General features: G+C 39.0%; 1 protein-coding gene across 2 annotated transcripts in view; it reads right to left on the reverse strand.

The window, feature by feature from the left end:
• Positions 1 to 4362: 4362 nt before the first annotated feature.
• eogt (EGF domain-specific O-linked N-acetylglucosamine (GlcNAc) transferase) overlaps positions 4363 to 15151 on the reverse strand; it is a 38318-nt gene continuing 27529 nt past the window's right edge. For both annotated transcript variants that reach the window (XM_059944293.1, XM_059944294.1), the window contains exons 15-17: positions 11070 to 11189; positions 10312 to 10414; positions 4363 to 6815 (exon numbers count right to left, since the gene is read on the reverse strand). In XM_059944293.1, the coding sequence (XP_059800276.1) occupies positions 6669 to 6815; positions 10312 to 10414; positions 11070 to 11189 (370 nt within the window). In that variant the 3' untranslated portion in view covers positions 4363 to 6668. The remainder of the gene's footprint in view (positions 6816 to 10311; positions 10415 to 11069; positions 11190 to 15151) is intronic.

The following is a 15151-nucleotide window of genomic DNA, read 5'->3' on the forward strand; positions in this document are numbered from 1 at the left end:
CTTTCAACAGTCGGAATGTTTCTATGAGATCCCCCCTTCATTCTCCTGAACTACAGGGAATACAGCCCAAGAGCTGCCAGGCGTTCCTCAATATGGTAACCTTTTCATTCCTGGAATCATTCTTGTGAATCTTCTCTGAACCCTCTCCAATATCAATAAATCCTTTCTAAAATAAGGAGCCCAAAACTACACGCAGTACTCCAAGTGTGGTCTCACGAGTGCCTTATAGAGCCTCAATGTCACATCCCAGCTCTTATATTCTATACCTCTAGAAGTGAATGCCAACATTGCATTCACCTTCTCCACCATTGACTCAACCTGGATCTGGGCGGCATCCTGGTGAACTTTCTCTGCACCCTTTCCAAAGCCTCCATCCACTACCTGTAATGGGATGACCAGAACCAAACACAAGCCTCCAAATGAAGCCTAACCAATATTTTTATACAGCTGACACATGGCTTCCTGATTCTTACACTCCGTGTCTCCACTGATAAAGACATACAATTTATCTTCTTGTGTTGACCTGAGAGACCAAAACGTTAAAAACCCATTTCAGATCTCAATAGTTGCATTGTTCTGATGGAATGTGAAAGATTCTCTTCCATGAGGACCTCTCAGTCACACACCTATGTGTATAATCATGTGCCATTTTCATTGGCAGGGAAAAAGCATTAGCCCTGGGTGCGGGACTGGGGTGAGTAGTGAGGAGATGGTCGTCTCAAGATGGGCAAACTGAGAACAGATTTCTTTCTCAGACGATCTGTTGGGAATAGGTGAAGGGATCATCTGGCTGGACGAAGGAGATACCCAAGGCCAGAGGGGCAAGTGGTCAAAAGCCAGGAGAATGGATGTTAGGTGGGGTTGTGTGTGTTGAAGGCCAAAGTTCGGAATCAAAGTTTGGTAAGAAGTTTGGAGCTTGGGAATTGGGAATATAAATTGGGGTTGCAGAGGACAGGGGTGGGGGAATTGGAGACTGGTGGGTTTAGAGAATTTAACTAAATAAATTGAACTGAAATCTCTAGTGGGAAGGAAGGTATTCAGAGGTTGGAAGGATTAAAAGGCAAGCAGCTTCAGATGGCCAGTAGGGGGAAAACAAGTGGGCTTGGATGGCAGCAGGATAGGTCATGAGATCAGAATCCATGGCCAGGGAGCAAGTATAGGATCAGATCCAGTCAGTAGGAGATTACAAATAATCCCATGACATGCACCTAATCATGCTGGCTCATCGCCACTGGTGGAGAAATGCATTTTACTTTACCCAGCAGCTTAAATTTTCTGCAGTATTCTCTGTCACATTAACCAGTTTGCATATCTCTAAATTCAAACACACCATATTGATTGAAATTATTTTAGTTTGTGATTGAAAGGGGAGGAATGTAATGGCTGGCAGAAATAAGAAGCTATTCTATGGGTTGAAGAGTCTCAGATGAGGAGGAGGATCACATTATTTTAATACTCTTGATTATAACAGGCTTTGTAGACTTGTCTGTGTATAACATCCTAAGCACTGACATTAAAAATGCATGACCACATGTTCCAGGAGTTTGATAATAAGTGAAAGTTTATTTATAAAGACACTGCTCCATTATTTATAAATCTACTAGCCACTTTTGGCTTTGTGATTTCAAATATGTTTATAAATCTTCTAAATCTCCTGAAAATATAGAACATGAGCAATAAAAAATAATCATAATCAGCAGAATAATGCACAGATCTGAAGAATGGTCTCCAACTTGAAATAAATAATGCAGTTTCTCTTTCTGGTGATGCTGTAGAGTGATATTCCCTCTATTTTTATATAGCAGTGTGGACCAACCATTGCTCTGAGCAGGAATATTTTTTTTACATGGCCTGAAAACTGCACAGCACTTTAATAAACATTATATAAAAGAAAATTCCAGCTGCATGGCAACAAAGACTATGTGCGCGGGAGCATTTCCGTTACGGCGCAGCCATGCACCTCTGCAGTTTAGAGGGAATCGTGCTGCAGTGGGCAGACTAGTGGACTAGTGGACTAGTTTGGAAATGTCCTGGTTTTGGGATTCATGAAAAGATACATGGCAGAAAGCAGAAGGAAGAACTTACCCATAAATTGATTCGAGAGCAGTGGGATAAGAAAGAATAACATTTGCACAATCCTAGTAATAACCAATTTGGGCAAGAGAATGGGTTGGGGGATGGGAACAACAGAGCCGAGTCAGGTGAACAAGCTGTTGAAGTGTTGGGCAAACTAATGCAATGGGCTCCTGCACTTGATGAGGGAGCGGATTTAAGAAAACAACATTATAGAACGGAATGATAGGCTGAAAGGGTGAACTGTCTTAACACTGAAGGTCACAAATCTAAATCAAAGATCGGTCATGAAAGTGAAACATTAGACATTAAAATGTCAACAAGTTATTGAAGATAAATTAGAAGGGTCAAATTTGCAACCAGCATTCTCTTGATTATTTCAAATGCAGGACTTGCCGCTCTTGTGTTTTCTTACGTGACTGTTTTTATCCCCTTTCTCATATTTTTACAGTGTATGTTTTTGCACCTTGGCCCCAGAGGAACACTGTCTCATTCGGCTTTTTCCATGTATGGTTTGAATGACAATTAAACTTGATTTGATCTTGCTTTAAGATACTCAGGATGTGCACAGCACAACTGGCAGGTGTGTTTATTGATATTTTTAATTTCCCTCTCCCAGGGTAGAGTGCCCTCCTGCATCAAATTATCCAGCATTGTCCCTGTACCTAAAAAGACCAAGGTAACATGTCTGAATGACTGGCGTCCTGTCACACTCACCTAAATAATATTTGAGAGGCTGGTCAAGGACTACATCAGCAGCTTGCTGTCACCCAAACTGTACCCCCACATTCGCCTACCAACACAGCCGATCAACAGATGACGCAATAGCCACTGCTCTACATATCATCCTTACACATCTGAAGAAGAAGGATGCATGTGTGAGAATGCTATTCTTGGACTACAGTTCAGCATTCAACACCATAATTCCATCCAGGCTCGACAGGAAGCTCAAAGACCTCGGCCTTGTGCAGCTGGATTCTGGACTTCCTGTCAAATCGCCAGCAGGTGGCAAGAGTGGGCTCCCTCACCTCCACCCCTCTGTCTCTTGATACGGGAGCCCCACAGGGCTGCATATTGAGACCCCTCCTTTATTCCCTGTATACCCATGACTGTATCGACACCCGCAGCTCCAATCCGCTAATTAAATTTGCCAACACTACATTGATTGGCCTTATCTCAAACAATAACGAGGTGGCCGACAGGGAAAAAGTCATCTCTCCGACACAGTGGTCTCAAGAAAACAACCTCTCCCTCAATTTTACAAAAACAAATGAGCTGGTAATGGATTAATGGATCTGAGGTTGAGAGCGTAAACAGCTTCAAGTTCCTCAGCATCCACATCACCGAGGATTTCACATGGTCTGTACATACTGTCTACATGGTGAAAAAGGCACAACAGCGCCTCTTTCACTTAAGACTGTCAAGGAAATTTGATACGGGCCCCCAAATCTTAAGAATTTTCTGCAGGGGCACAATTTAGGGCATCCTGACTGGCTGCATCACTGCCTGCTATGGGAAATGTACCTCTCCTAATCGCAGGACTCTGCAGAGAGTGGTGTGGACAGCCTAGTGCATCTGAAGTTGTGAATTTCCCATGATTCAGTACATTTATAAGGACAGGTGTGTAAAAAAGGGCCCATGGGATCATTGGGGACCCAAGCCATCTATTCCAGCTGCTACCATCCTGGAAGAGGTATCGCAACATAAAAGCCAGGACCAACAAGCTCTAGGACAGCTTCTTCCGCCAGGCCATCAGACTGATTTGAGTGTATTTCTATGTTATATTGACTGTTCTATTTACTATAAATTATTATAAACTACTATGATTGCACATTGCACATTTAGACTGAGACATAAAGATTTTTTACTCCTCATATGTGAGGATGTGAGAAATAGAGTCAATTCATTCAATTCATTATTCCAAAAATAAAAAGACTGTTGATGCTAGAAATCTTTAAAAAAAAACTGCAAAAGTACTGCAGCAGCATTGCCACAGCTAAGTAAACCTTTCTGTGAAGCTTCTATTTTAAAGTCCAGATGAGTGGAACTGCCTTGACCTAACTCCATTCATGGCCTCGATTTTCATCTCCAGACAGCTCTCAAACTCCCTTTGGGATTATCGTTAGTGCTTCATTTCCTTCCTCTTGGTCATATAAACCACATCACAGTAAATTCCAGTTAACTGTGGCACATTGGGACCAGTACACTTTGGTCCAATTAAGTGGCTGCACCAAACACCCGAGATTTCCTGGAAATGGTTAAAAAGTATAAAAAAAAGACAAACTACTGTTTAACTCAGTAAAAATTTATGTATTTAAATTAAATACAGAACAAATAAGAACACTACCAATACCTCTACATTGCTATAAAATTTGTATTAATTCCTAATAGTTCTCAGAGGAATTAATCTTTTTTATTGACTGCAAATGAACAAAATTACTGTAGACACCTAGAGCAGATAGTGGACTGCCTTCACACAATAGTTTAGACAATTACATTCTCCAAATCTTAATTTTAGTTGTAATATTCACAATGATTGTTGATATCTTCAAAATTCCTAACTTGTTGAAGTAGTGAGATCCATTTTCACTCCTGGCTGTTTCTAGCATCTCTAGGCCTGGATGATTGAAACGGCCGTGAACACAACTGTTCCGAATTATCTTACTGCCAAACTCTCTCCAACAAACACTGATAAAAATCACTGCTTTTTGAACACAAGCACACACAACTGACACTATTTAAAGTTATTGCTCTAAACACAGTGTAGTGTCCAATGACTACGCAAGTGCACTCGACTGCTGCTTAGTTAGAAACTATACGGCAACAGTCTCCTACACCAATGAAGCAGCACGGTGTCCCAAATAAATGAAGGGAATCCTGGCTATTTTCTTCATTTAGTTTTTGTCTTTTAAGAGTTCTCCCAAATAAACTGTTGCCCCAATTAACCAGATTCCACTAAACATGATTTTGGTTTCTAAGTGTATACTGATGACATTCAGCAATGAATTTCCACTGCTACTTTGACCCTGTGCTCTTAAATAATTTAAGCAAACCCCCTTTTGGAATTAGATAAATGATGACAAGATTGTAACAATCATCTTTGCATTCCATTCCTCAAACGATCACCAATTCTACCTCTGTCCCAGCCATATGACTAAATACTTTTAGATGTTACTCTCCCTACCTTGTGGCACATCGGGTGGCAACCTTGCCATTTCTTTAGCATTTGGTTTTAATGAGGCCAAGTTGCTCATTTGACATTCAACCCAGCACGGATGGAAAGCGTGCAAGGAGCTGGCTGGATTTGAACCCAGAACCATAAGCCTCGAAGTCCAGTGTGGATGCCACTACACATCCAAGCTATAAGTACTTCTTACCTCCAATCATTATGGCTGCCTGGCTGCTCCAAGTCTACACCAGCTCTCAGAACGTTCCAACCGGTCCCATCCCTGTACCTTTTTCCCTCTTATATCTCCATTAACTCCATCATGATCAGCATGACTCTCTTACCAACAGTGTGGGCAATTTATGGAAAACAATTAACCTACCACACTCCTCATGTTCGGGACGTGGAATGAAACCAGAGCACACAGTCGACAGGAACACATGCAAACTCCACACAGACTAATGTCAGAGATCAGAATTGAACCTTGGAGAGGTGGTAGTATGACCTGCAGCAACCCTGTGCCCATCAGCATTCATCTGTTGAAGATTATCTATGGCTTCATTTCTAATCCTGTTTTTGGTCAATTCCAGACTGAGATATTCAAAGCTCTCCAAGTCAAATAAACTCCTCTTGAGCTTCCAGCCCAGTACAGGTATTAAGGAAGCCTGAAAAGAGTTTGTTCTTCATATATGCCAGAAAAGCACTGGATCGTTTTTCACCTTCCAAGTCATTTGCAATTGTCTGAAAACGCTACCTCATCTTATCCCTATTTAGTATTCTGTAACAATCCCCACCACCACTCCTTCCTTAACTTCACAGTCTTTCGACTTCTCAAACAATCTCCCTTGAGTTTAAATTGTTTCTTGATCATAGCTAACCTTATCCTTCTGACTTGTTACAGAATAGACTGTTCCTATTGCACTGGACTTTGCAAAAAAAAAATCTCTCCTTGACAGCCTTACCCATCCCAATCATCTTCTGTCATCATTCCCATTCTTTGAAATTCCCTCCTTAAAATCTCCAAATCTCTTTCTCTCATTAAGACTTTCCTCCAAACCAAATTGATCCATGGCTTTGGTTATCAATAATTACTTGTTTCACTCAAAATGAACAGTGGAATACCCAGTCAATAACAAACTCCTTTGGATATATTAATATATAAAAATGGAGGAGAGTGCATAAAGACAAATCAAATTAATACTACATACTGCAGATAGGCTTATACTTAAAATTCTAATATCTAATGGTACGACCTGATACTTGCCTACTTTCAGAGATTTGATTCTGACCATGAATATCTTACACACCAAGAAATGCATTTAATACCGTACATCTAACAATAAGAAAATCTTATCTGCTTTCACAAGTGTATCTAAAAAGTGATCAGTCATTTTAATATTTGCCAACAAAACATAACTTCCACGTTTTGTCATAATTCATTGTGATACTGTGCGAAAGGCCACTTCGGATGCCGTGTTACTTTCTGTGCAGCAGACATCACCAGACGCATAAATTCAGTCACGTCAAAAGAATAGTTAGTGAACTTCGGATGATCCCCAAGTGTCGGATGATGTCCCTGCATGAAGGAAAAAGATCATGTATCATTAAAATTAGGAGAAACTGTTTAATTTCTCCATCCCGAGATTATGACCAACACAATAAAGAACTATAAATGTAAACATTGACAAGATAAATGCAAAGACAATGAAAATAATTAATTGCCATATTTTATTTACATCACAGCATAAAATGGACATACTTCAGTGAGATCTCTCTGGCAAACATTTGATAATTGCAGTTCAACAGATTAATGAGGATCAGAGGGGAAGAAGTTAAATCATTTATGGGTAGGAAAAGGAAACATGCGTGGCCTTGCCCAAAGAATACCAGGTCCCCAAAATATATTGCTAAGCAATGTGATCCCTGCTGACTCTTTGGACCACTTCAAGAGGAAGCGGGACCTTCTTAAACTGGGTTAAATATTACAGTTTTACAGATGGACCTTGTAGAAAGCATTTGGTCAATGTCTTCTCCAAAGGAATTTCAATTATCTGAGGAAAATTGGAAATTAATTCTCCAGGATTTCTTTTTCATTAATCACACCATTTTATTCTCTTTATTGTTGCTTTGCCCTGGAGATTATATCGCAGCAGGAGTGATGATGTGGGGAAGAAGGTATAGTTAATATTAGGTAACAACTCTCCTGCTGGAAACGTATTTGGTTCTGCTCAAATGACCAACTAGTCTTTTCCCTCTCGTCAATTTTCTACATTGTGCATTGTCCTATTTGAAAATGGAGGCAAATTACAAAATTTCACAGAGGAACATTGAGCATTTTGAAATCAGGAACTTAAAGTTATCTAAAAAAAAAGTCATAAACTTTTATTATTAAGTTTGCATCATTCGGTTTACAAATAAAAACAGCAAAATACTTTAAAACAGCTTCTTGACAGTGGCTGAGTTCTATGAAAAACAACCAGCATCAAGAGGTCCAGCCATGTCTCACTTTCTACTGGAGTTTAGCTTGGTGACCCAAGTGTACACATTATGAAAAATCATTAACATTGAGATCGCAGTTAAATAGAATTCAAACTGTCAGAAAACTGCATTAATTAGATTTCAATTGGCTTTGTTTCCATTTATTCTAAAGAATGTCCTTTCAGAACATTACTTCATAAATTAAAAAAAAACATCAGTGGACTATTTCCTTGCTCTTATTCATTTTAGATCAAGGGTTCCCAACCGGGAGTCCACAGACCGCGTGATTAATGGTAGGGGTCCATAACATAAAAAAACACTGGGAACGCCTGTTTTAGAGGTAATCTGGAATGAAACTACAGAAAATAGGGGCAGAGTAGGCCACTCTGCCCCTCAAGTCTGCCTTGATGTGGCTGATCTATGCTGGCTTCAACTTCTCTTTATGTGCCAGTTCACATCATCCTCCAATCCTCGATCTTTCAGAGATTTATCGATACTTTCTTTAAATACTTACAATAATCTGGCCTCAATTACCCCCTGGGACAGAGAATTCCAGGGAATCACTGCCCTCCCCCGTATCCCCCTCCCCACTCCCCCCCGAGAAAAGTAATTAATCTCTCTGCATTTCAGTTTCAAATGACCAGCCCATCAATTTGTTATTCTATAACTACATCTCCTAGTTTATAACTCTCCCATGAGTGAAAACTTGCTAGCATTTAGCCCAGGCATGAGCAAACTACGGCCCGGGGGCTATATGCGGCCCGTTAAGCTTTTTAATCCGGCCCGCAGAACTTGATGAAATTATATTAATAAACCTTGTTAACGTTTTTTCCCCGCAATTCTGGCGTTTTCCCAATAGATGACGCACTCTATATACATTGACCTTTATTGAGGTGCAGCGTATTACTCCACATTTGCGCTTTACTCTTTGTTCAGCTTCACCTATTTGTGTGAACAGGCGTTCAGCGTCATGAACATCAACAAAGCCAGCCACAGATCCAAGTTAACTGACCAACACCTCAAATCCATCCTGAGAATCGCCACAACAAAACTAAATCCAGACTTTGATGCGCTGGCTAAAAAGGGAGACCAACAACACTGTTCCCACTGAAATTAAAAATAAGTTTCTTCGTTGTGTTATGTAAAAAATGCATTTGAAAATATTTTTTTCAATAAGCCTTTTATGTTACATGTCATTTCTGTTAAGTGATGGACATGAGTAGTGCGCAGGTGCACGTATGTTCTCAAAATAAAAAATGCGCTCCAGATCAAATAACGCGCTCCGCATACTGGCGCACTGTCAGTGTTCTGTCATTGTGCTGGTCGTTGTTGAGTTTTGGCACAGGGGACAATTGAATAAGAAGGAGAAGGACAAGTAGACCTGCATCTCCTACCGTTTTTGAAATAAAGACAGGAGGAGAGTGATGATGATAATATCTTGAAGGATAACAGAATTTTCAGTGCTTTAAAATAATAACTACTATTAAAAAAAGCTGTATTTTATTCATTTAATTTTCAGTGTTTTAAAAGTCATTTCAATAAATAGCTAAATACCATGGGACTTCAAAGACAGATATTTTGTTGTAATGCATTTGTTCATTTTCAATTGAAATTAAAGCACATGTTTTCTACATATCCCATGATATTTTATTTTCTCTTATGAGGTGTATTACCAAAACACTCTGTTCATCTGCTCCTGGTCTGGCCCCCCTGTCAAATTTTAGAACCCTTTGTGGCCCACAAGTCAAAAAGTTTGCCCACCCCTGATTTAGCCTGTCAAGCCTCTTTGAATCTTAAATGTTTCAATTCTCTTAAACTCCACAGAATATAAATTCAAACCATGTAGCCTTACTTGAAGGGACAGTCCTCTTATATCATAAATTAGCCTGGTGAATCTCCTTTGACTGCCATCAATGCCATTATATCATTTTTTGGTTAAGGGAACAGAAACAGCATTTAATATTCCAGGTGTAACCTCATGAACACCATACACAACTAACAAAACTGCATTATTCTTAAACCTAATAAAGGCCAAAATGCTGTTCGTTTCTTAATAGTTGTGGGACTTGCCTGATAACCTCTTGTGATCCACACACTGTAACCTCAGTCATCTGCAGGCTCTCTCTTTTTAGATAATAATCTACTTTTTGATTTCTCTTACTAAAGGGCATGACTTCAAACTTTCCCATATAAACTCTTGGCAGGTTCTCTCCCCATCTATCGATATCTCATCGCAGAATCACAATATCCTCATGACATGTCCTTACACCTATTTTCGTAGCACAGGCAAACTTGCAAAGATGCCTTTCCTTTTCGCCTCCTGGTCATTAATGTAAACTCTGAATATCTGGCAGAATATGAACACCTGTGTGAACAGTAAACCGTAGTTCAGCCACCACTTTAATTTGAGTTTGGTATAGATTATTTTGCTTTATTGCTTGATTGAAGTTTTAAAGCTCCACAAAGTAAATCAACAAATCAAATAGTTTAAATCATAATTGAAGACCTAACTTTTGGAACAAATTGCAGAGCAGACTTGATGGGCCGAATGGCCTGTCTGATCCTATGGCTTCTGGTCTAAAAAGATCACAAACCTTATCCTGAGGTATCACTTTGTCAGCTTTCTCCCAAGTCATATAGCGTATTCCTCGAAGCCGAGCTAAATCCAAATAGCAACGATCATCTTCACAATTATACCTGAAGAAAAAAACTTGGTAATTATATAACATTTTATCTAATTAGAAAATGCAGTGTATCGCGAAGAAATAACTCATTCTCAATTGCAATTACTACTAGGCATATGCAGCAGCATGTTAGAGGAGTTAGGCCCAAATACAGAGAGTGTTTGATGACTTTGTAGGGATTCTAAGCATTGGCTTTATGATCCTTCCTTTAAGAAAATAGGAAGATGTGCAAATTAATGGCCAAACATTTTTTAAAAATGTGATTTGTGAAGCTTCAGAAAACATGCTTATGTAATTCACAAAACAAAACACTTAGGTACCTCCAAGTCTTAGCACACATTTAAAGGCCCAGGTGCACTCCTGTCACTTTAAACATGTGGAAACATGAGTCAACTATCTAAGTGAGGGAGGACAACAAATTTGATTAACAGAACTGCAACTAACCTGACAAAGATATCAAATTATTCAAACCTTATAATTTACTACTTGCCTCTATTTTTGCATAACATGTAAACACTGTTCAATCGCAAGGTGCTTCTTAACATTAACAGAATTTTGATATTTGCAGGTTAAATAGTGCAGTTATATTATGTAGAAAAGATACATGAACATGTCAAAGTTCATCGATTACAGAGGAGCTTGTGAGAGGGGAGAAACAACTTACGTACAGTTCAAAAATGACAGCCCAGTCAGGTAGAAAAAGCAGGTGAGTCAGTCCAGCTCCATGTATAGAGATAAAAATATCTGAATTGTATGTTATTTTTAGCTGCTCTGAAAACCCAATGTCTCTAGAAGAATAAAAAGAAAGTAAGTAATATTAATTTAATTAATCACAGCCACACATAAGCAGTTTAAGGCAGATTAGTCTTTCAAAATGCAATTATTTTCAAACTAATCTTTAAATGTATTGAGGCAATTGAAAACAAAAATAGATTTCAAAGTTGTAGTAACTCAAAGTAATAAACTATTTAATACTAGTACTTAAACCACTAACCAACTGGTAACATTTGTTTGATGTCATCAAATATTCTCAGTTGCTAAGCACTGTAAAGAACTTTGCAGTTATTTTCAAACAAAATAAAGCAAGTTATGGATTTTATTTGCCATAGATTTCTCTATAACTGCATACTATTCAGTATCAAAACAATTTACTGTTCTGATTTTACTTCAGTCTGTGTGGAAAATAAGCATTTAGTTCAGTGCATGTCCGATAATTTCAATATACCTCCAGGTAGCTCATGGTGATTGCTCGTTGGGAAGATTAAGGTGAATGGAATAATAAACAAGATACTATATTTGCGTAAAATTGCACTTACAAAGTGAAGCTAGACTGAAGAAAATAATGAACCCTTATTTAAGAGATCTGTGTTGAAAAACTAATCATGATTCCTCTATGAATAAAATTGCAGGCCTTTTTTTTTGGAGAATGAAAGTCATAAAGAACAATACAATGAAAGAAAACTCAATACAATTTTATGCCATAATCAGAAAGCACTGTATCACAGTTCACTCCAAACAATTTGCTACTTAATCCATCAATTTCATGCTTCATTTATTTTTAATTGAATAAGTTGAATTTACAAAACAAGATGGAATAACGAGTTTATTTAAAAAAGATGCAATTTCAAAACACTGGCTCCAGAATATGGTTTCTTCTTTATTATCTGCCTATTTTAATTTTCTAAAATGACGTCACCTTACGTTAAATTACTGAACGCACACTGAATTACTTTATTTGGCCCACACAAAGATAAATGAAACTCAGCAAACTTTCTATTGAGAACTGACAGTCAAGGCAAAACACTCCTAGCTATTCAATATTTTTTAAAATCAAGTTCTAGTAGCTTTCCATGAAGATATTATAGCAGGAAAGTGCTAATATATTAGAAAACATACAGACTGATACTCTGTCTGGTAGATAGCTGCATAATGAAGTTGGCTTACAGGCCCAGGCCCACTACATTACTGTCTTGACCAATACTTGCCCGCAATGATCCCCTTATGTTTGTTTATCATCTGTGTGCACAGCTACACCATCTTTGGCAAATAAAGAAATAAATAGCTCATGAGCCATATTTGGGAAGGCACATCAACCACGACCTTCCTGCTTTTCAATTACACACTGTAACATACTGTAAATGGTCAAAGGAGGGAAGGGCCAGCTAAAAAAAATGAAATTACACTGTGTTAGCTAAAGTATACCGTGCAACTTCATGTGGCAAGTTTTTACATGTCATAGAAAATCTCAACTAAGAATCCTGAGAAAGAAAAATTTTAATCCATAGACGTCCTGCACAGGCATTTAGATTCAAAACAATTATTTAACAGTAAATGGAATAGAAAGATGCGCGCTCTGTCTCTCTGTAGAGGTTGGGGTATTGCGGAAAATTTTAAAGCACAGAATTGGTCTTGCTGGGGAAAGACTTGCTTCAGTGACTTGTGTAAACTATTTATTAGTTGGGGCACTAAAAGTACTGGGAACTTCCAGACACAATGGTATTCTGTATAGTTGGCCCCTTCCTCTATATAAAGCTTTAAAATTAAAGGTTTCAGCAGTCAATGGCAGCTAAAAGTAGTTTTCTGCTTTACAGATAATGTACTAAGATAAAGAGCAAAACAATGTTGCCTTGTAGGCTGTACAATAAGAGAGTAAGGTCAGTGAAATTTGACAGTATGACCAGCACAGATGACATAACTTATAGATAAGCTAGTATCAGCTGGAGTTGAAGACTCAAGTGAAACAAATGACTGCTACAAAGATGACGATGAGTTTAGAGAAAGACTCAATGATATTGCTTGAGAGAATTCTCCAAGAGAAATGACAGAATTGTTGGTCAAATGTGGTCTTCAGCAGAGGCAAATCGTATGTTGCTTGCTCCTGAACTTCCATTGGTGGATGGAACTTCAGCTGTTTTTTTTAATAAGGGGCAGATTTTCAGAGCTTAGGACCCAGGCAGCTGAAGGCATGGCCCTGAATGGGGAGGTAATTAAATGCAGAATGCAAAAAGAGGCCAAGAGTGCAGCGATTGCGGAAAGTTATAGGGCTGTAAGGGATTGCAGGCAATAAAGCACGGCATTATGATGTCACAGATTTGTTGCCAACTGTAATGGCACACTAAATTTTGGCTTCATGGCATAACAGTGATGTGTGGGTGTAATATTTAAACTTTGCTTTCTACTTTTTTTTAAAAAGTGTACCAGTAATACTACTTACACAAAGGCATGGGTTGTGTGATTGTAATCTTTCTTAAAACAGGAGAGCAGCATCTTCAAACAAGGCACAGGAGCAGATGGTATGGAAAATTATTTAATCGGATGGAAGAATTATTAATGATGATATTGTAAAAAAACACTTTACAATATCACAATTTGTCATCTCCATAAACTGTGCTCCACAAGAGTTCCTGTGGTCCAGATACCTAATTATGTTTTTTTAAGTTGAAACACAGAGAAAGAACTTGTGGAAATGACTTCAATGCACTCAACCCTCCAGTCACTAATTCTGCAACATCTAACTCTTCTTTCATATTGCGAACATCCTTTGAGTTTACATTTCTCAGCCAGTGTGCACCAGCTGGTGTAATCACAATGAATACGAGAATTAGAGCCAGTATAATGCTGTCAGAAATGTAGAAAGTTTACAAAATAGATAACTTGGTTTTTATCATCGGGGATTTTGTTTTTACCTGGGGAAACCAAAGTATCGTGTTTTATAGCACAAATATGCTTTGCTGACAAAAGCTGGCGTATTCTTCACCAACATCACAAGTGGAAGGCATTTCACTGGCAGTTAAAAGTAGCAGTATGCTTCTTTACAGATAATAATTTAAGATATTAAAAAGAATCCTCCCCCTCCTCCTTTCTTCTATTCCCTACTCTGCTCTTTTACCTCTTCTTTCCTGCCTATCACCTCTCCCTGGATCCCCTTCCTCTTCCTGTTCTCTGATGCTCCACTCTCCTCTCCTATCACATTCCTTTCTCTCCAGCCCTTTATTTTCCTACCCGCCTGGCTTCACCTATCACCTTCTAGCTATCCTCCCCCCCACCTTTATATTCTGGTGTCTTCCCCCTTCCTTTCCCATCCTGAAGAAGAGTTTTGGACCCTTTCTTCATTTCCACTGTTGCTGTCTGATCTGCTGAGTTCCATCAGCATTTTGTGTGTGAGGCACTGTAGATGATGGGAGAGAGTTAGGTATGCCAAATGCCTTCCATCAGCTCACAATTTTCCCTTCTGTTTGAAGGTGGCATTCACCCAAAGTGAAGCTAAATTTGCATCAACATGGTAAGAGCTTTTCTCTGAGCTTCCAGTTCTAGAACACCAAAATATTCCTTTTTAATTCATTTGTTCATTTGTATTTGCAATCTGAGGTAATTAAGTCACCCAATCATAGTAACATATTTTCATTGGCAGCTTACACATGCAGGATGCTACATGATTCACTCCCTCTTCATTTTCCCCACTGTGGATCCCTACATGACTTTTTGAGTATAGTGTCCTATAACATAACAGTGGTCCCCAAACACCGGGCTGCAAAGCATGTGCTACCGGCCCATGAGGAAACGATATGATTTGCTGATATGAAACGATATGAGTCAGCTGCACCTTTCCTCATTCCCTGTCATGCCTACTGTTGAACTTGAATGCACGAGGTCATCAGTCGCCTAAACGCAGTGATACCCTCGCGCCAGAGACCACTGGTTGACGCTGCGCAGCTGGCGAGAAGTGCTGTTGCTACTGGCCTGGAGCGCG

Source organism: Hypanus sabinus, chromosome 19 (genome assembly GCF_030144855.1).
Source record: "Hypanus sabinus isolate sHypSab1 chromosome 19, sHypSab1.hap1, whole genome shotgun sequence".
In the NCBI taxonomy this organism is placed as follows: Eukaryota; Metazoa; Chordata; class Chondrichthyes; order Myliobatiformes; family Dasyatidae; genus Hypanus; species Hypanus sabinus.